The 22,036-nt window shown below is 37.7% G+C and overlaps 1 protein-coding gene across 1 annotated transcript in view; it reads right to left on the reverse strand.

The window, feature by feature from the left end:
* The window catches only part of RhoGEF2 (Rho guanine nucleotide exchange factor 2), a 764,869-nt gene that overhangs the window by 178,528 nt on the left and 564,305 nt on the right, over window positions 1-22,036 (reverse strand). Inside the window, exon 26 of the mRNA XM_090384978.1 lies at window positions 17,811-17,869. Coding sequence (XP_090241104.1) covers window positions 17,811-17,869 — 59 coding nt within the window. The remainder of the gene's footprint in view (window positions 1-17,810; window positions 17,870-22,036) is intronic.

A 22,036-nucleotide genomic window follows, 5' to 3' on the forward strand; every position in this document is an offset into this window, starting at 1 on the left:
AGATATATTATGAGAAGTCTCGTGCAAAGAATACCAAGAAAAGCAGCAAAGATTTCTTTCCTTATACTAACAGGAGGGGATTAATCACATTGATTCAGACGATGTTGATTATTTAACTGTTGACAATCTTGCTCAGATTGCTGACAAACTGAATAAGTATTTTGCATATTCACAAATCTTTAGGAGGGGAATGGCAGAAGTTCATCAAAATCTAACAAGGAGCTAATTAAATTTGTGATAACTCAGAGGAAAGTGGAAGAGAAATTGCTGAAGCTTAAGATAAAAAACGTGGGTTAGATGGGATTTATCTTATCCAATTATATTAAGGGAGGTGGCAAAGAAGGTAAGCAAACCATTAGCCATAATTATGAGAGCATCTTAGGATTGAGGAGAGGTCCCCATGGCCTCGAGATGTACAATGCATCTCTAATTGACAAAGGGAAATCAAAATGTGATAAGAGTAATTATTTTCCCAGGTTGGTTGGTTGGTTTGGTGTTTAATGGTGCAATTGGCAACTGAGGCCATAATGCACTATACTTTCCAAGGACCATCCAGGGAAAATGAAGGGGTCTCTGGGATGCAGGACCATCTAGACAGGAATGCAGTTATACTGTGATCATAGCATGGCTAATATCAAAGTAAAAAATTATTAATACCACATGTTTGAATTTTTGGGATATCACAAAATATGGTAATGTTATTGTACTTTTTCTAGAGGGAGTAATACTCTTGATCTGATTATCAGTAGTGATTCTTCATGCATTAAGAATCTGAAGAAAAAAAGAACAACTATGTGGCAATGATCACAGTGTGCTGAAGTGGGATTTACTCAAGGAGGTAACTACCATCAGGGATAAAGGGAAGGGTTTTTGCTTTCGTAAAGGTGACTATAGTGGTCTGAGACAGAATTTAAATGCTAAACAGTGGGACCAACTGATGTTACCAACAGAAAATTCAAAATAGGAAGCATTCAAAGGATTATCCTTGGAAGCTACTAGGCTTTTCATACCAACTAAGAAATACTGTTCAGGGTTTAGGCCCAAATGCATGTCAGTTGAACTAGTGAGACATGTGTCAGAGAAGAAAAATGCATGGGATACATATAAATTAACAGGTGACATGGAAGCCTATGATAAATATTAGCTGGTCTGTAACCAAGTCACAAAGGAGATTAGGAAGCCAAAGGCAGATTACGAGAAATCTTTGGCAAAGGATCCAAAGAAAAACAACAGAGTTCTTTACTTATGTAAACTCTAAAAGGAAGGGGATGAATCAGATTGGTCCACTTAATATCGAAGGTTCAACTGTTGATGATCCTGCTCAGGTAGCTTGCATCTACATTCACATATGAGGAGTTACTAAGGGAGAGGAATGCCAGAGGTGAAGTAAACACTGGCAGTGAGCTAGATGATTTTGTAATAACTGAGAGCAAAGTGCAGGAGAAATTCTAAAAGATAAACATAAGAAAGGCACATGGGGTGGATTTATTTAGTTATATTAAAGGAGGCAGCAAAGGAAGTAAGCAAACCCTTAGCCATAATTATGAGAGCTTCCTTGGACTCAGGGGTGGAACCCATGGTCTGGAGTTGTGCAAATGTGACCCCAATTCACAAAGGAGAGTCAAAGGGCGACATAAGTAATTACAGAGCTGTTAGTTTAACTTACGTTCCAGGGAAATTAATAGAGGCACTGGTTAAAGAAGTACTGCAGGATCATCTAGACAAAACTTCAGTTATAGCTCGGACACAGCATGGGTTTCTTAAGGGTAAGTTTTCTCTGACCAATTTGATTGGATACTATGATGTAGTTACAAAAAACTGGATGCAAAGAATAATTTTGATATCATATATTTGGTTCTTAGAAAGGCTTTTGATACCGTTGCATATGGAACAATGCTGCACAAATTGGAGCAGTGTGACAACAGACAAATTGCTGCTATGGATAAAGGGATGGTTGAGTAGGAGAAGACAGAGTGGTAATCAATAGACTGCTCTTCGTGGACTAATGTTATTAGTGGAGTGGCCTAGGTTTCAGTGTTGGGTCCACTGAAGTTTTCTGTATTTATCAATGATATTGATGAAGGTATATCAAGCTTAATGTCAAAGTATGCAGATGATACAAAGTTTGGCAGGGTTGTTAATGACAGTGATGATAGTACGCTACTGCAACAGGATCTGGAAAAGCTGAGCAGATGGGCGAAGAGGTGGCAACTGAAGTTTAACATTGACAAATGTAAAGTACTGCATATGGGTAGCAGTAAACCTAGAGTAACATATCAACTGGGTGGTACTACACTCGGGTAGTGGAGAATGAAAGGGACCTGGGGGTAATTGTGCAGTCAGATATGAAGTTTCCTGACAGTGCAGATGGTCTGCAAGAGTACTTCATGGTGTCTTGTCAATGATATACAGGAATTTTGCTAGCATGGATAAGGCGGTGGTTATCCCCTTGTATAAGGCAATGGTCAGGCCACACCTTGAGTAATGTAGGGCAACAAGATTAGTGAATGGAACAAAGGGTTGCTCTTAGAAAGAAAGGCTCAAGTTTTGCGAATTAATGTCTGGAGACAAGGCACCTGCGAGGTGATTTGATTGAGATGTATAAAGCCTTGAATGGTTTGATTATGCTCAAAGCTGATGGGATTCTACCTCTTGCTCAGCATAATCGCCTGAGAGGGCATAAATTGAAAGTGAGGAAAGACAGTTGTATGATAGATGAGCGGAAGTTTGCCTTTAGCCAGTGAGTGCTGCTGTTGAGCTGCCCAGCTCAACAGCAGCGCTCACCCATGTGCTTCAAGCAACACAGAGGCAATCTCCAAGGCAGAATGCGCTGATACCAAAGGAACTAGTTATTGTTGGTGACCCTATTGTCAGGGAGACGGGGAATATACTATGCAAGAAGGATAGGTGGAACAGGACCATGCTCTTACAAAGAAAGGCTTAAGTTTATTGCTGGAAAAGAAACTTCCATCTGTTGTAGAAGTTGACAGCTTAAATAGATTCAAGGCAGAACTAGACTTGGAGCGAGTGGATGGGTGCTCTAGTTGCGGAAGAGAAGAGTCGGTGGATTTTTGGCTGCTGCAAAGGGATAAGTATTTTTAATTTTTACCATATTTTTTGTTAATTAACATACTACATTATGTTTTACTGAGATATTTAAATAGGTTTAGTAGTGTTCGTTAGCTTCTTATCTTGAATTTAACTAGCTATTCTTGAAAGTTATGACTCGTTGGTAACAAATAGTGTAAAGTAAAACTAGATAGCGTAATACGAAGCAATGTATTAGGAATCTATTAGCTTATTATAGTATTATATATTAATAAAAAATATTATTAATCTTATTAAATTTCATTGTTAATTAAATTTATTTAAATGGAAATCATGACCTAGACAAGAGCTGGGAAGCAAAGATCACAGACAAGGGAGAAACTAAGAGGGGGGGGGGCGATTCTCCAATGCTTCAGTTTAAAAAAATGTGCAAGATGTGAAATGTTTCCTGAACTTTCTAAAACCGGACATGATCTAGCCAAGAAGTATGTCTTTGTGTGTTGTTTCCATTTAAATAAATTTAATTGTTAATTAAATTTATTTAAATGGAAATCATGACCTAGACAAGAGCTGCGAAGCAAAGATCACAGACTAGGGAGAAACTAGGGGGGGGGGCGATTCTCCAATGCTTCAGTTTAAAAAAATGTGCAAAATGTGAAATGTTTCCTGAACTTTCTAAAACCGGACATGATCTAGCCAAGAAGTATGTCTTTGTGTGTGCTAGATGCCTAGGGTGTCAAAAAATTAGGTGCCAACTCAGCGTTCTGATGAGTGTCTATGAGAGCTTGAGGTGTAGAGTAAATGCCCTCGAAGAAATTAATATCAGGGGCCCATCAACCTCAGCTGCCCAGCTCAACAACAGCGCTCACTCATGTGCATCAGGCAACACAGAGGCAATCTCCAAGGCAGAATGCACTGGTACCAAAGGAACTAGTTATTGTTGGTGACCCTATTGTCAGGGAGAAGGGAAATATACTATGCAAGAAGAATAGGTGGAACAGGACCATGCTCTTATACAAAGAAAGGCTTGCCAGGAACAAAAGTTGATGACGTTGTAGAGCAGATATCATGTTTTAAGGGCACAAAAGGTAATATTGTTGTACACGTTGTAACTAATGACATTAAGAGTAAGAGATCAGCAGATTTACTCAAAAAGTACAGGTCAATGTTAAAAAAAGTCACGAGTTAGGGTTGAATGTGAAAGTGTCTGCAATTGTGCTCAGACACGACAGGAGGGAGTATATGATGAGAGCCTTATCAATCAATTCGGCCCTGGAGAGATTGTGCAAGGCTCAAGGGGTAAAATTTTTTTCAGCCTGGCCTGTGCTTGTTGACAGGAGAGACTTTTTCTACAGGGATGGAGTACACTTAAATAGAAAGGGAGCAAGAATATTGCTGATGCTATCGAGGCAGTGTTAGGTGGGTTGGATAACTGCTAGCTTAGGGTGATACACAGACTAAAAGGTTAACAGTGGCCGCAGGCATAGGCAAAAGTGATTCTTGCACTGCTTCTGCTGGAATGAGCAGCAGGTAAGAGTAACTAAGAGTGGAAACAGGTGCATGTATACTTGCATGTACATCAATGCTAGGAGTATAGTTAATAAACTTGGTGAGCCTGAAGTGCTAGTCAAGACATCAAAGGCAGATATTGATGAGATATCAGAGACATGGTGTCACAGAGACATAAGCAGTGCAGAATTGGAATTTGGGGAGTGCAATGTGTACAGAAAGGATAGACAGGACAGTAAGGGAGGAGGGGGTTATGCTGTTAGTTAAGAAACACAAAATCTAAGGAAGTGCATCCAATTGACGTTGGTGAACAATGCAATGTTGAGTCTAGTTGGTGTGACATAAGCACTGGGAAATAGAAAATGAGAGTAGGTGTGTATTATACGCCTAATGAATCTGATGAATATAATGAGCAATTATGCAGAGAAATAGAGTGGGCCAGTAAATCAGAATGTCTTATAATGGAGGATTTTAACTTTCCAGATATTGACTAAAACTTGTGGTTTGGTCACTCGCACACTAGCAAGACTTTTGTGGATTTATTGGATGACTGTTTTATACAGCAACATGTGCGAGAGGCAACCAGAGGGAGCAATACTCTTGATCTGATAATCAGCACTGATTATTCATTCATTAAGAATTTGCAGATAAAGGAAAAACTGGGTGACAGATCACAATGTACTGATGTGGGAATTACTTAAAGATGTAACTATCATCAAGGCTAAAGGGAAGGGCTTTTGCTTTCGTAAAGGTGACTACAGGGGTTTTAAACAGTTTTCAAATTCTGTACAGTATGATCAACTGATAATGCTATCAACTTTGAATTCTAAATTAGAAGCCTTCAGGGACTTAATTTTGGAGGCTACTAGGCTTTCCATTCCAACTAAGAAATACTGTTCAAGGTTTAGACCTAAATGGATGTCAGATGAACTAATGAGGCTCGTGGCTGAGAAGAAAAATGTAGGGGATACATATAAAGTGTCAGGTGACACAGAAGCCTATAGAACATATAAACTAGTCTGTAATCAGGTAACAAAGGAGGTTAGGCAGGCGAAGGCAGATTATGAGAAATCCTTGGCATAGGATGCAAAGAAAAACAGCAAAGAGTTCTTTACTTACGTAAACTCTAGAAGGAAAGGGATGAATCACATTGGACCACTTAACATAGATGGGTTGACTATTGATGATCATGCTCAGGTAGCTGATAAACTGAATGAGTATTTTGCATCAACATTCACACGAGGAGTTATTCAATGAGGGGAGTGCCAGACGTTCATCAAACTCTAACAGAGAGCTAAGTGATTTTGTAATAACTGAGAGCAAAGTGGAGGAGAAATTCTTGGAAGTTAAACATAAAAAAGGCACCTGGGGGTGGACGGGATCTATCCAGTTATATTAAACGAGGCAGCAAAAGAACTAAGCAAATCCTTAGCCATAATTATGAGAGCTTCTTTGGACTCAGGGGAGGTCCCCATGGACTGGAGGTATGCAAATGTATTACCAATTCATAAAGGGGGTTCAAAAGGTGACACAATAACTATAGACCTGTTAGTTTAACTTGTGTTCCGGGAAAAATAATGGAATCACTGTTTAAAGAAGTTTTGCAGGATCATCTAGACAAGTCTGCAGTAATAGTTAAGACACAGCATGGGTTTGTTAAAGGGAGGGCTTGTCTGACCAATTTAATTGGATACTATGATGTGGTCACAAAGAAACTGAATGCCAAAAATAATTTTGATATCATATACCTGGATTTCAAGAAAGCTTTTGATACTGTTGCACATGGAAGACTGCTATACAAATTGGAGAGGTATGGCATTAAGGGTAAGTTGCTACAATGGATAAAGGGATGATTGAGTGGAAGACGACAGAGGGTGGTAATCAATGGACACTGCTCTACGTGGACAAATGTTATTAGTGGAGTTGCCCAGAGTTCGGTGTTGGACCCATTGTTGTTTTGTTTATTTATTAATGATATTCATGAGGGTATATCAGACTTAATTCTGATATACCCTCATCAGAAGATGAGGGTATATCAGATGGTATATGAGGGTATAGCAGGATGGCTATCATTGGACAGATAGCCATCCTGCTATCTGTCCAAGTTTGCAGATGATACAGAGGTTGGCAGGGTTGTTAATGACAAAGACAGTATGCTACTCCAACTTGATCTAGGTAAGTTGGGAAAATGGGCTGAAAAGTGGCAACTGAAGTTTAACATTGACAAATGCAAAGTACTGCATATGGGTAGCAATAACTCAAGAGAAACATACCAACTGTGTGGTACTACACTCAGGGAAGTGGAAAGCGAAAAAGACCTGGGGGTAATTGTGCAGTCAAATATGAAGTTCATTGAGTAGTGCAGAGGGTCTGCCAGTGCAGGTCATGGAGTCTTGTCAATGATATATAGGAATCTTGCTAGCAGGGACAGTGGGGTGATTATCCCATTATACAAAGTAATGGTCAGGCCACACCTAGAGTACTGTGTACAGGTCTGGAGGCCTCATTTTAGGAAGGATGTAGATTTGCTAGAATGAGTACAAAGAAGGGCAACAAGATTGGTGAGGGGAACAAAGGAGTGTTCTTACGAAGAAAGGCATAAGTTCTGCAAAAATGCAGCGCCTAGAAAGCAGGCACCTGCAAGGTGATCTGATTGAGGTGGATAAAGCCTTGAATGGGTTGAGCAAGCTAAATGCTGATGGGATTCTTCCTCTTGCTCAGATTAAGAACCCAAGGGGGCACAGATTCAAATTGAGGAAAGATAGTTGTAGAATAGATGTACGGAAATTTGCCTCTAGCAAATTTCCGTACTTCCATCTTTTATTGTGGAAGTTGATAGCCAATAAAATTAAGACTGGGCTGGACAGGCATTTGGAATGAATGGAGGGATGAAATGGGAAGGTTTTTTTTTTTTTTTTTTTTTTTTTGGCTGATGCTGCATAAGCTTGCTTTCTTGCATCATATGTCAATCCTAATGCTAAACTTACTTTCTTTCATCATGTGCCTTTACTAATTCTAATGCTAACACCTCAAATCCTCCACTGGCAGTTACAAGGCTTGTGTGTAGGCTCAATTTAGAATTATTTAGTATTAGTAATAGTAATTAAATTAAAAAAAAAAAAAACAATGATAAAAAAAACTCCTAATAATTAATAAAAGAAAAGGAAATTAAACCTACCATCCTATGTGTTTCCCTCAACCGAAGGTACTATCCAGATGACCTTTGAATTTCCACAAACTGTCAGCCTCTACCACCCATTTAGGCAACCTATTCTAGTAATTTATAACTCACTGGCTAAAATAAAACTTCCTGCAGTCCAATCTAAATATCGTCACCCGTAACTTGAATTTATGTCCCCTAGTTCTAGCATCATTTATAATCTTGAAAATTTTGTCCTCATTCATTTTACTGATGCCTTTCAGAGTCTTAAACAAAACAGAGGAGATTCAATCAAATCTCCTCTAATGTGTCTATTTCCAAACTCTGTAACCCACATATTTGAAGTCTTTCTTTATAAGGACGCCCTTTTGCCAGGTAACTCACCAGACGAGTTACCTATCTTTGCACCCTTTCAAGAAGCTTGATGTCTTTCTTTAGGTGCGGTCTCCATATTTGAATACAGTATTCAAAGTGTGGTCTTACAAAAGCCTCATATAATGGGATTACCACGTCCCTATCGCTACTTCCAAAAGTTCAATTGATCATCGATAGGACACCATGGGCCTTCCTTGCAACCTGTTTACAATGCTCAGAGAATTTCATGTCTGACCGTATCGTAATGCCCAAGTCCCTTTCCACCAGTACTGGGTCTAGTTGAACTCCACCAAGGAATAAGTTATTTTGGAATTACTGTTTCCCAGGTGTACTACCTTACACTTTTTTTTGGATTAAAGCATAGCTGCCATTTTTCTGACCATTCCTGAAGTCTATCTAGGTCTCTCTGAAGAAGCTCAGCTTGACAGTGATCATTAACTACTCTACCAATTTTAACATCATCTGCAAATTTAGACATCACACCCTCTATCCCTTCATTGATGTTGTTTATGAAAATTAAAAACAACGGTGATCCTAATACTGATCTTTGGGGAAACCCCACTTCTTACATCAACCCAATCTGAGGAATAGCCATTTATCACAACCCTCTGCCTTCTGCCCTGAAGCCATCCTGCTATCTGTCTAAGGATTTTCCCAGTGATTCCAACCTGTTCCAGCTTATAAAGCAACTGCTCATGTGGGACTGAGTCAAAAGCTTTGCTGAAATCTAAATAAACAATGTCGAAATTATTCCCTAAATCCTCATGAGTGACCCTTTCAAAATAGCGAACCAGATTTGTTAAACAAGATTTTCCCTTTACAAAACCATGCTGAGTATCCTTGAGAATTTTAATTCTATCCAAATGTTCCTGAATTCTACCCTTGATCATTGCCTCCATGATTTTACCTACCACTGAAGTCAGACTGACAGGTCGATAATTTCTCACTTCACTCTTAGGACCACCCTTATGTATGGGAGATACATTGGCAATTATATTCTCGTTTATACTCTGGCATGGTCACTAGAAGTTTCAACATTACTCAAAAAGTACAAGAACTGAATTTGTATCTTAAAATTGCAGCACTGTAGAGAGTTGTGACTTGTTGCAACACGTTTGTTAAATCAAGACAGAATTGCACAAATTGATCATTTTTCTTCAGTCAATTTGAATTAGGGAATGATGAATAGAACGTGTTTTACGTTTCACTGCATTTCAAAATGGATGATTTTACTGAGGTAGAAAATTTTGTTTCAAATTAGAAATAAAAGGGCAACAATTCAATAGGAAGCAATGGCCAAGACACAATTTATAAGTTTGGTTCATATAGGGATAATCCAAAACATTCTGTTCCAGAAATATTCCAGAATGCAGGACTGCTTGAAGTTGCTTCTGCCTCCAGAAGTTGCTTTTCCTTGTTGCAGAAGCAACTTCTGGAGGCAGTCCTGCATTCTGGAATCAGTATATTTAGCTGGATTTAGGGAATAATTTCGACATTGTTTATTTAGATTTCAGCAAAGCTTTTGACTCAGTCCCGCATGAGTGGTTGCTTTATAAGCTGAACAGGTTGGAATCACTGGGAAAATGCTTAGATGGATAGCAGGATGGCTTCAGGGCAGGAGGCAGAGGGTCGTGATAAATGGCTATTCCTCATATTGGGTTGATGTAAGAAGTGGGGTTCCCCAAGGATCAGTATTAGGACAACTGTTGTTTTTAATTTTCATAAACAACATTGATGAAGGGATAGAGGGCATGATGTCAAGAAGACTACTTTGATGGAGATCCATCTGAATATCCAGTAAGCTTCATAATTTCTAAATACTCGTATTAGTTCAGCTCCCATACTTGATCACAACATATATTTAACCACTAATACATTTGTTTCTAAAGCAACACATTAGAGTGGCAACCAGAGAGTAATACTCTTGATCTGGTTATCAGCAGGGATTATTCATGCATTAAAAATTTGCAGATAAAGGAACCACTAGGTGGTAGTGATCACAGTGTACTGATGTGGGATTTAATTAAAGATATAAACCACCATCAGATGTAAAGTAAAGGGAAGGGTTTTTGCTTTCGTAAAAGGTGACTACAGTGAGACCAACTGATAATATTACAGCAAATTCTAAATAGGAAGCATTTATACTGTTCAAGGTTTAGGCCTAAATGGAGGTCATATGAACTAATGGGACTAGTGGCAGAGAAGAAAAATGCATGGGATGCATATAAATTATTAGGCAACATAGAAGCCTATGACAGATATAAGCTAGACTGTAATCAAGTCACAAAGGAAGTTAGCCAAGCAAAAGCAGATTACGAGAAATCTTTGGCAGAGTATAATAAAAAAACAGCAAGGACTTCTTTAGTTATATAAACTGTAAAAGGAAAGGGATGAATCAGATTGGTCCATTTGATTTCGATGGCTATACTACTGATGATCCTGCTCAGATAGCTGAATGAGTACTTTGCATACACATTTACACATGAGCAGTTATTAAGGGAGGAGAATGCCAGAAGTTTATCAAAGTGTAACAGGGTGCTTAATGATTTTGTAATAACCGAGAGCAAAGTGGAATAGAAATTGATGAAGATAAACATAAGAAAGGCACCAGGAGTGGATGTAATCTTTCCAGTTATATTAAAAGAGGCAGCAAAGGAAGTAAGCAAACTCTTAGCCATAATTACGAGAGCATCCTTTGGACTCAGGGAAAGTCCCCACAGAATGGAGATGTGCAAATGCATCCCCAATTCACAAAGGGGGATCTATGGGTGACACAATTAATTACAGACCAGTTAGTCTAACTTCTGTTCTGGGTAAAATAATGGAGTCACTGGTTAAAGATGCATTTCAGGAACATTCAGACACGACTGCCGTAATATTCAGACACAGCATGGGTTTGTAAAGGGAAAGTCTTGTCCAACAAATTTGATTGGATACTATGATGTGGTTACAAAGGAACTGGATGCAAAAAAATAATTTTGATATCATATACTTGGATTTCAGAAAAGCTTTTGACACTGTTGCACATGAAAGACTACTGTGCAAATTGGAGCAGTATGGTATTAAGGGCAAGTTGTTACAATGGATAAAAGGGTGGTTGAATGAAAGAAAACAGAGAGCGGTAATCAACGGATGCTGCTCTTCACAGACTAATGTTATTAGTGGAGTCCCCCAGGGTTTGGTATTGGGCCCACTCTTGTTTTGTACATTTATCAATGATATTGATGAAGGTATATCAGGCTTAATGTCGAAGTTCGCAAATGATACAAAAGTTGGCAGGGTTGTTAATAACAGTAATGGTGTGCTACTGCAACAGGATCTAGAAAAGTTCAGTACATGGGCTGAGAAGTGGCAGCTGAAGTTTAATATTGACAAATGCAAAGTACTACATATGGGTAGAAGTAACCCCAGAGGAACGTATCAATTGTGTGGTACTACACTTAGGGTGGTATAAAATTAAACTGAAAAAGACCTGGGAGTAATTGTGCAGTCAGATAAATTTTTTGAGCAGTGCAGACAGGTTGCCAAAGCAGGTCATGAGGTATTCTCAATGATATACAGGAATTTTGCTGGTAGGGAAAAGGAGGTGATTATCCCTTTGTATAAGGCAATGGTCAGGCCATGCCTCGAGTACTGCATACTGGTCTGGAGACCTCATTTTAGAGGGTGTAAAGTTGCTTAAGAATGTACAGAGAAGGCCACAAGATTCATGAGGGGAACGAAGGGATGGTCTAACCAAGAAAGGCTTAAGTTCTGCAAACTGCAGAAGACTAGGCACCTGCGAGGTGATCTGATTGAGGCGCGTAAGGCCTTGAATAGGTTGAGCAGGCTCAATTGTGATGGGATTCTTCCTCTTGCTCAGATTATGAAAATGAAGGGGCATAGATTCAAATTGAGGAAAGATAGTTATAGAATAGATGTGCGGAAATTTGCCTTTAGCCAGCGGGTAGTGTATTGCTGGAACAGACTTCCATCTGACGTTATGGAAGTTAGTACACTGGTGTGTAAAGCATAAAGACCAACACTATTTCTAAAGGTTACAACCACAAAATCAAACAGCCTGTGGCGATTTACATAATTGTGGCCACTCAGTAGAATGGCTGGTGCACATGCAAAAATTTGAATCGTGATGAGGGCTCACATAAACAGATAAAGCAACAGTTCAGCAGTTATGTGCAAATTACCGAATGGTGAGCACAATTGTTACAGACATTCGATTGGTTTCATGTAGTGCTCCAGACAACATCTGGATGACTTTACCTGGGGTTGAATAATTGGGAAGCTTGAGGAAGGTCGAAGTGCTAGGAGTGTGGTTGCACAGTTCAGTATCGTCCATAGCACTGTCTCACGTTTTTTTTTTTTTTTTTAGGAGCATTAGCAACTAAGGCCATATTACTCCGGGATATGCGGTGGTCATTCCCTGACCTTTCCGCATCCTCCGTATTTGGTGGTGACGGGCTCGAACCCCGGTCTAATCAAGAAGCGTGTGCTACGCACTGCTGCTCCTTCCCACCTGGCTACGGAGGCGCCCTGTCTCACGTGCATGGTCAGTTCAGAACAAGAGGTACAGCTGTTTGAAGGACCAGTGGTGGTTGTCCACGAAAAACAACGCCCAATGATGACTGCTATATACTCCTACAGGCCAAGAGATACCAACACCAGACAGCAGGATCCATTGCAAACCAGCTGCACAGGACTCAGGATATCACAAAGGCAAACAGTCCACCACAAAGGTGGACTGTTTGCCCGATGGCCAGTATGTCGTGTCTCTTTAACACCTGCCCATCAGAGACACTGTTTACAGTGGTGCATCGAACACAAGGACTGGACAGCAGTGCAATGGGGTAAGGTACTCTTTACTGATGAGAGTAGATTCAGTCTCTGCAGTGATTCTGGATGTCAGCTAATCTGGCAAGAGGTTGGCACACTGTATCACCCCGCAAACATCACTGAAAGGGATTGATATGGCGGTCAAGGTGTTCTCGTCTGGAGAGGCGTTATCTTGGATGGACGTACACAACTCCAGATACTGGAAGGCGGTACTGTAACTGGTGCACGCTACTGTACTGAGGTAATCCTTCCCCCATGTGTGTCTGTTCCATTGGCCCCGAGTTCGTGTTTATGGATGATAACAACACCCCATCACATTGCAGCTGTTGATATGCTTTTGTAAAGTGAGGACATTGTTCGTATGGATCGGCCTGCCCATTCCCCCCCCCCCGATCTAAATCCCATCGAACACATATGGGACGCTCTGGGGAGACGCCTACACAGAAAACGTCCACACCTACCAGAAAATGTTCACCAGCTGAAGATGACGCTGACAGAGGAATGGACGATGTTACCGCAAGAACTTATCAACGACATTGTTTTTAGTATGGACAGGTGGTGCAAAGCCTGCATCGACATTAGGGGTGGCCATATCTCTTATTGAGGACCATCTCTTCCCTTTGTTCCATCTTTGGCAGTGATGCATCTGTATCATGGCAGCCACTGCTATGTTGCCATTTTTGAATAAAGTCCCTCTGTACCGTTTTGTTTTTGTTGTTGTGTTGGTTCCTTCATCATTTCTGTACCTCACGAGGTTTCTTTTGGTATGCTTTCCCCATATCCAGGCCATTCGTATGAGAAGCTACAGGTGAAAATCTGACTGGTCCTTAAGTTTTGCACATCAGTGTAGTTTAAATATATTCAAGCATGAAGTGGACAAACATTTAGAGGGAATGGATGTGTGAAATATTATTTTTTTCCTGGCTGATGCCACATAAGTTTGCTTTCTTGCATTGCATGCCTCTACTCCTACTACTATAAATCCTGGTTCTACTAGAGAAAGTTTTAAAGTTTGAGAATAAGTCCAAGGCTTTGGAACCAGACTCCACAAGAAAGAAAGTGAAATACTGTTGTTAAATTATTTCAATGGGCAGCACTGAAATACAACCTTGCCATCTGTACTATTTTGTTGTATAGTTTTGAAATTTTTCATATCACAACTTAGATTCTATAAGTTATTCACTTTTTGGCACAAGTTTGAGCATAGAAACTACCCATCATCATCTGTTGAGAGATAAATATGTCTCAAGATAGCTATCATGGGTGCCATGAATATTAAATGAACAGGGAATTTCCTCTTTTAGGATGCTACTCAATTTAAAATATTAGCATTTTAGAGAAACTTGTGGATAACACTGTCTTTTCTAAAATAGGCATCAACGGATGGATCTGAGTATCCAAAGGCAGGAAACAGAATGCACAGATGTATACTATTAATAAAATAAACAACCTATCATTTGCTACAAAAACCTCCACTGTTTACTGTTCTCAGGAATTTTAGTACTAGTATTAGCAAATGATGCAAGAAATCAAGCTTATACATAATCACCTAAAGTAAAAAAAAAAAAAAAAAACTTCCCATATCACATGTCTGTCCCCCTAACAGTGTGTCTCGTTCTTCTTTTAATTTATATAAATTACCCACCTCTGCAACACCACATGGAAGTTTGTTCCAAAAAAAAAATCAAGTACCCACTGGATAAAAGCAATCTTCAATATATCTATCCTATATGCATCCTTCTTCAATTTAAATTTATGTCCCCTCATGTTTAGTCTGAGCAAGAGGAAGGATTTCACAGGCACTGAGCTGAGCTTATTTGACCCATTCAAAGCCTTAAACATGCCAATTAGATCTCTTTGTAGGTGCCTAGTCTCCAGATGTTTTGCACAACCGAAGTCATTTCTGGTAAGTGCACCCTTTTGTTCCTCTCAATAATATCGCTGATCTTCTCTGTACCCATTCCAATAGATCCACATCTTTCCTTAAATGAGACTTCCACACCTGTATGTAATATTCAAGATGAGGCCTAGCAATTACCACATACAACAGTATAATCACATCCATATCACTGCTAGCAAACTTCCTGTATATCATCGACAAAACCCCACGGCAGTCTATCTGTAATGCTGAAAGAACTTCATATCTGACTGCACAATTACCCCAGGTCATTATATATTCCACTATCCTGAGTGTACCACCACATGCTTGGTACATTAATCTGGGATTGCTGATATCCATATGCAGTACCTTCCATTTGTCAATGTTAAACTTCAATTGCCACTGCTCAGCTCATTTGCAAAATTTGTCTACATATTGTTGTATGCTTTCATCAATACCATTAATAAATACAGAAAACAATGGGGCCAGCACTGGGGAAGGGAGGACTTCACTAATAACATTAGTCCAAGAAGAACAGCAGCAGCATCCACTGATAACCACTCCTTGTCTTCTTCCGGTCATCCACCCCTTTATTCGTAGCAGTAACTTGCCAATAACAAATCCATACTGTGACTGCAGTATAACTGCATTCCTGTCTAAAGGTCCTGCATTACTTCTTTAATAGGCGTCTCCGTAGCCAGGTGGGAAGGAGCAGCAGTGCGTAGCACACGCTTCTTGATTAGACCGGGGTTCGAGCCCGTCACCACCAAATACGGAGGATGAGGAAAGGTCAGGGAATGACCACCGCATATCCCGGAGCAATATGGCCTTAGTTGCTAATGCTCCTAAAAACCAAATAACAAACAAACAACAAACAAACAAACTTCTTTAACAAGTGAATCTATTATTTTCCCTGAAACAGAAGTCAAGCTAACAGGTCTCTAATTATTCATGTCACCCTTTTGATCCCTCTTTGTGAAGTGGGAATACATTTGTACATCTGTCCATTAAGACTTGTAGACAGTTTATGTGGACATAAAGATCTCCCCTGAATCCAAGGATGTTCTTATAATTAAGACTAAAGGTTTGCTTACCACTTTTCCTGCTCCCTTAATATAACTGGATCAATCCCATTCACCATGTTAGTTTCAACAATTTCTCTTCCACTTTCCTCTCAGTTATCGCAAAATCATTTAGCTCCTTGTTAGAATTTGATACCTTCTGGCATTCCCATCCCTAAAAAATTCCTCATGTGTAAATGTAGATGCCAACTATTCAGTTTGTCAGCAACCTAAGCACAATTATGAGCAGTTAAATTTTTCATAGCTAGTGGATCAATGTTTCATCCTCTTCCCCTCTAGTGTTTACATAAGTAAAGAAGTCTTTGATGCTTATCTCTGCATTCTTTCTCAGAGACTTCTCGTACTATGCCTTAACTTTCCTAATCTCCTTTGTGACTTAATTACAGACTAATTTATATTTACCATAGTCTTTTATATCACCTGATAATTTAAATGCATTCCATACATTTTTCTTCTCTACCACAAGTCTCATCGGTTCATCTGACATCTAGGGTCTAGGCCTTGAACAGTATCTCTTAGTTGGTATAAAAAGCTTAGTAGTGTCTACATTTACTCAAATTCTTCCTATTTAAAATTTGCTATTGGTAACTTCATCAGTTGGTCCCACTGCAGTCACTTTTACAAAAGTAAAAAGCTCCTCACCTTACCTTTTACATTAGTTATTTCTTTTTGTAAATTCCAAATGAATATATTGTAATCACTGCCACCTAGTGGGTCATTCTTAATGCATGAAGAGTCACTTATGATAATCAGTGACCCATCTCATTAAAAGAATTTCTCTCATTTCACTTTGACACATGATGTAGGAAATACTCATTCATCTAGTAAATCCCCAAACCTATTTATACTGTATGAGTGACAAACCCACAAGTTCCAGTCAATATCTGGAAAGTTAAAGTCTCCCATTACAAGACAATCTAATTTACTGGCCTCTCTATATGTATGTACAGTTGACTGTTCATTATATTCCTCACTTAAATATTCAAACCCATTGCATTCTTCATAATTATGCTCTTACTTAGTTATCCAATGTTACTACTGATCTCGTAATGATCTATTCTTCATGTTATGTAATTCAATGTGAAACTATTTTTATTTGTTTTCACATATTGCAACTATGTTCACATTTGTATTAATGAGATAATCCAAAAGACAGTAATGATTTTCATCAAAGTTGCACATTTCATGAAAAAGTTCCCTAAACCCATTTATGGACAAGGAAAATTATTCTGAATAAAATCATGAAAGGGAGCATTGCAAAAATGTATCCTTATCCTACTGTGAGCCTTTGTCGTACCATATCTTTATTACATATTAGTTACACTCAGGGAAAAATTGAGTTGACAATGTATGTGTGTGGCATTCTTTTTTTTGTTAGTTGTTGGCGCATCGACTTCTGTGGACATATTGCACCTCCCAAGGTTTTTGCATTTTCAACTCTGATCAAAGCCAAAAGCGGGATTCGAACCTGCGACCTTTGAGTTGCTAGGCAGGCACTTTACCCACCCGGCTAGCCAGGTTGGCGTGTGGCATTGAAGTACTGATGTAGATAATAAGAGCAGACTGAATCATTTTATACTCTTGAGTGTTTCTAACACCCAATTTTACCTCAAGATAAAACTGGAGTGTCAGGAAAGAGTTTAATACGTAGAAGCTTAGTAAAGAAACATTTTGATGTCCAAAGAACTACCATACTTTTAATATATATATATATATATATATATATATATATATATATTAAAAAATACATATATTTTCCCCATTTTTATTTTCCTTTCCTTCTTCATTCTGGGAAAATCCAACCATTATAACTTTGTATAAGTTAAAGATGGATTTATTTACATAATTAAAAACTGGAAATACTGTATTTAAACATTTGGTTTATATAAATTTTAACAACTTTGAGAATAAATGATTGAGTATATACCTCTTTGATCGTGGAATATTTGGGTCACTTCTTTTCCTAAATGATGGCCTACTTTCCCTCTAAAAAGATAAAATTTCATTCATGAAACAAAACAAAAATCAACTGTAACAAAAATTTACCTTAAGCAAACACAAAATTGTTTGCATCATATGTTTAAGGAAGATTTGTTTATCATAACTAAATGAATATTATAACTAAATATATGTACTTTTATGAAATCTTAATATTATTAATATTTTAGAACTAAGAATTTAATTAGAACAATGAAAACAAATGCCTCAAACTTTCTTATAAGATTAATCCAATGTAGATAAGATATTTTTTGGTATATAAGTTTGTTTTTTTTTTTGATGATAACAGCAAGGGTTATTGTATTTAATATACAAGTTTCAGAGTCACATTTCTGCATCCATTTCCTCTGCTTACCACCAATTACCACAATCCAATTTGTGTTATAATCTATTAAAAATGGCAGGGCTGGAGTGTACATGCTTAATGATTTATGCTATTGTAAAATGAAGTTTACAAATGGTTTAAAATGGTAAATTTCCCAATGATACTGATCTTTCAATAAATAGTCTAACTATTGCATTGCAGATAAGCAGCACTTTCCTAACCAATAACCATTTTCTGTCTTCTTCCACTCAGCCATCCCTTTATCTATAATACTTTCTCCTAATGCACACTGATGGAATTTATACAACAATCATATAAATGTAGTATATGAGTGTTGAATAAATTACTTATGAAATCAAAGTAATGAAATGAAATCAAAAATTATTTAATTTTTTCTATCTGTTGCATCCAGTTCCTTTGTTACTGCAACAAAGTGTTCATTAAGACTGGTCAGACAAGTCACCCATTTAATAAATCCGTGCCATGATTGTTGTATAACTGCAACTCAGTTCTTTGGTCCAGCAAACAAAAAATCAAAAAAAGAACACGCAATTTACAGACAGTATACACGGAGTAATATGGCCTCAGATGCTAATGCTCCTAAAACCCTACTACAATGACTAAGAATAAAACAATCCTTGTATAATACTGTGATTCGGTTAGGTTGCTGCACCTGCATTCACGTTAGCTATAACGGGAGTGGGCAACCTTTATAAATGGTGGGCAAATAAAATGACTGAGGTACACACGGGCAAATTTTTATTTTTTTTTATTTTTTTAAGCTTTCCAAGATTTTTAGGATTACTAAAATGGTTTATAATGAAAAAATTGTCATAAACAGTTTTATGTTATTTATTGTAATATTTATACATGCATGTACATATAATTAATTTTATTAATAAGAAAAACAAAATACAAATTCAAGATAAAATTGCAAAAATACAATTATAGTAACAAAATACAAATATAATTCCAGTAACAAAATACAAATACAATTCCTGTAACAAAAATTGCAATATTTTATTTTTATAATATTTAATATTATAAAAATAACATAATGCGGAGATTTGATACTGTTTATTATTTTTATCACTGAATCGATATCTGGATTGATATTTGTTGTAGCAATGTGCAAAGTAATTTTTAAATATATGTCAAATTCTTTTAATTCAAAAATATATAATAAATGGTGGGCCATTTAATATATATTATTTTTGAAAATGACTGTGGGCCAGATTATGCACATTCATGGGCTGGAGGTTTCCCACCCCGATCTGTAACATTCTTTTATAACCTTTTCCGATAATAATAGAGATGTGGGGCAAAAGTATGTATTCACACCTGTACAGTTTCCCCGTGTACAAAAATCGGAAACCGTAATTTACTTCACACACACCTTTAATGTGAAACTTTCACTTTAGTTGACAGGTTTCGTAAGAGTGAGTCGGCCAGAGCGATCACAGGTTCACTCACAGCTCCAGAACAGTAACAGTTTTGGTCACATATCCCTAAACTAAAAGATTACCAATTAGCTATTACCACATATTTGAAATTAACAAAAACTATGATTTGGTTCTGAACTTTATTATTTTTTTAATTATTAATTGTATAAACACTGTTTGATGATTATCAGTGAATGATTGCTGTAAATTATATTTTCAGCAATCATTATAAACGTATACATGGTGCCATTTAATATATGTTTATTGAAACAAAATTACACTAGTCTGCATCAATTTCCTCCCTGAAATAATTTGGACAGATTCTTGTGTAGGAAATATGTTCAAAAACTCAAATATCGTAGGTTAATGGCCAAAAACCAAGGTTTGTAGTTGGTTTAATCATCTTTTCCATGTATTTTATCGACCTGTTTATTTTTTCTAGAACATTCGGGAGATTTTTAGAGCATTCAGGAGTTTTCTACAACATTCAAAAAGAATGTTCCAGAATTTCTAGAATATAGTTACATGCAGAAGGTCAAAAGAGTTATCTAGACACATTGCAAGCCATCTAGAAACTTCTCTACAGGTTTACATAAAGTGGGTACCAAGTGGTATCAAGTGGGCATCAGTACCAAACAAGCATTTTCATATTTCAAAAAGTATATGTGTTTCAGAGAGCAAGTGGTGAATGAGGGTTTTAGTGAATTGGTCTTTGTAAGCAAGTGTTGTGTGCATAAGTGTAAATAGTGAACTGTGTTTAAATTGGAAATAAAAATCTACAATTTCTTAATTGTGTTCTTATGTGTGCATACCTCAACTAAACATGAAATATGTCACATTCTTTCCAAAACAAGCTTGATAACTTTTGCTACATTTGCAGAGAAGTGGTATAAAAATTGTGCCAGAAGCCACTGTCACAACTTGTGCCTACGAACTCTATTTTGTATGTAAGGTTGGAGATCAAGATAGAGTATGGGCTCCAAGGATTTTCTGTAGGCTGGCTTAAAGGTAGTCACATAAATCAATGTCTTCTACTGTTCCTGTGATATGGCAGGAACCAGACCACACAAAACAACTGTTACTTTTGCATGACCAATATTTCTGGTTTTTCTGGGGGAATCCAAGCATAAAGTAGTGTGTCCAAACAAATCTTCTGCTCCAAGGCCGGTTCCTCACAATGCGAGTGCTAAAGTCACCAGAAACCTGTGATTCAGGATTGGAAAAGGAGTCTGCAGAATAGACAGAATGACAACAGATCCATACTTTTCAACTGTTCAGAGCCACATATAGTCATTTGGGAGGAACTAAACAATTTGGTCAGAAATTTGCACCTCTCCAAAACCAAGACTCAATTACTAGGATCACAGCTGCAACAGTGGAATCTTCTTGAAAATGGTTTCAGGGTGTCTTTTCACAGGATGAGGCAATCAATAACAACATTACTCCATGGATGGTGCTTTGGTTTACTGTAACAATGTCCAAGAATTAATGAGAGTTACATCTGGAGCACTCCCTCACACAATGGAGGCTTTCTATTGATTCATCCAAGGTCAGTTTGAAAGAAGTTTTACTCCAAAAATGCAGTTCACATGAGAGAGCTAAGGACTGCCAATACAGGGTGGAAAAAAAAAAAAAAAAAAAAAAAAAATAGCCATTGCATGTCAAGATAGGGTTGTTAAAAATATTTGTGAAAGCGATGGACAAAAAAATACATGTGTACAGAGTATACACAATGAGGTTTTATTTTATGTGAAAAATCTTTGACGAAAATCAAAACCATTTAAATTTTTAAAATCAAACAGCTAGAACCAAAGTTAAACGATGTTAACGTTTTACGCTCATGCCTGCTACTTACTCTACCGAATCAACGTTAGTGACACCATTTGTGTCATATCAGCCTCGTATTTTCATTACCAATCGGTTTTACTTCAGTCCAAAAAATTTAGTAGGTGCCACCAAAGATGTTTTCACATCAAAAAAGGAGAATAATTTTCCTGTTTGAGGCAAAAGTTTCCAATCAGTGAGGCCATATTAAAAAAAAAGATGGAATTTTTATGGGTCCTCAAATCAAACTGCTATTCCAAAATGAGATTTCACTAAAAAATTAAATGATACAGAAATATGAGACTGGAAGGCATTCAATAATGTCTGCCAGAACCTTTCAGCCAATGAGAAATCACAAAATTACAATGAAATTGTTGATGAGCTAATTTTAGGATATGGAAAATTGGGATGCAACATCTCATTAAAGCTTCATTTCCTGCATTCCCATTTTGACTTTTCTCCTGAAAACTTGGGAACGGTTTCCTATGAACACGGTGAAAGGTTTCACCAAGATATTTCTCAAATGGAAAAAAGATAAGGGAAAATGGAGTCCCAATAAGTTAG

Source organism: Mastigoproctus giganteus, chromosome 11, assembly GCF_048544385.1.
Source record: "Mastigoproctus giganteus isolate SK-2022 chromosome 11, ASM4854438v1, whole genome shotgun sequence".
In the NCBI taxonomy this organism is placed as follows: Eukaryota; Metazoa; Arthropoda; class Arachnida; order Uropygi; family Thelyphonidae; genus Mastigoproctus; species Mastigoproctus giganteus.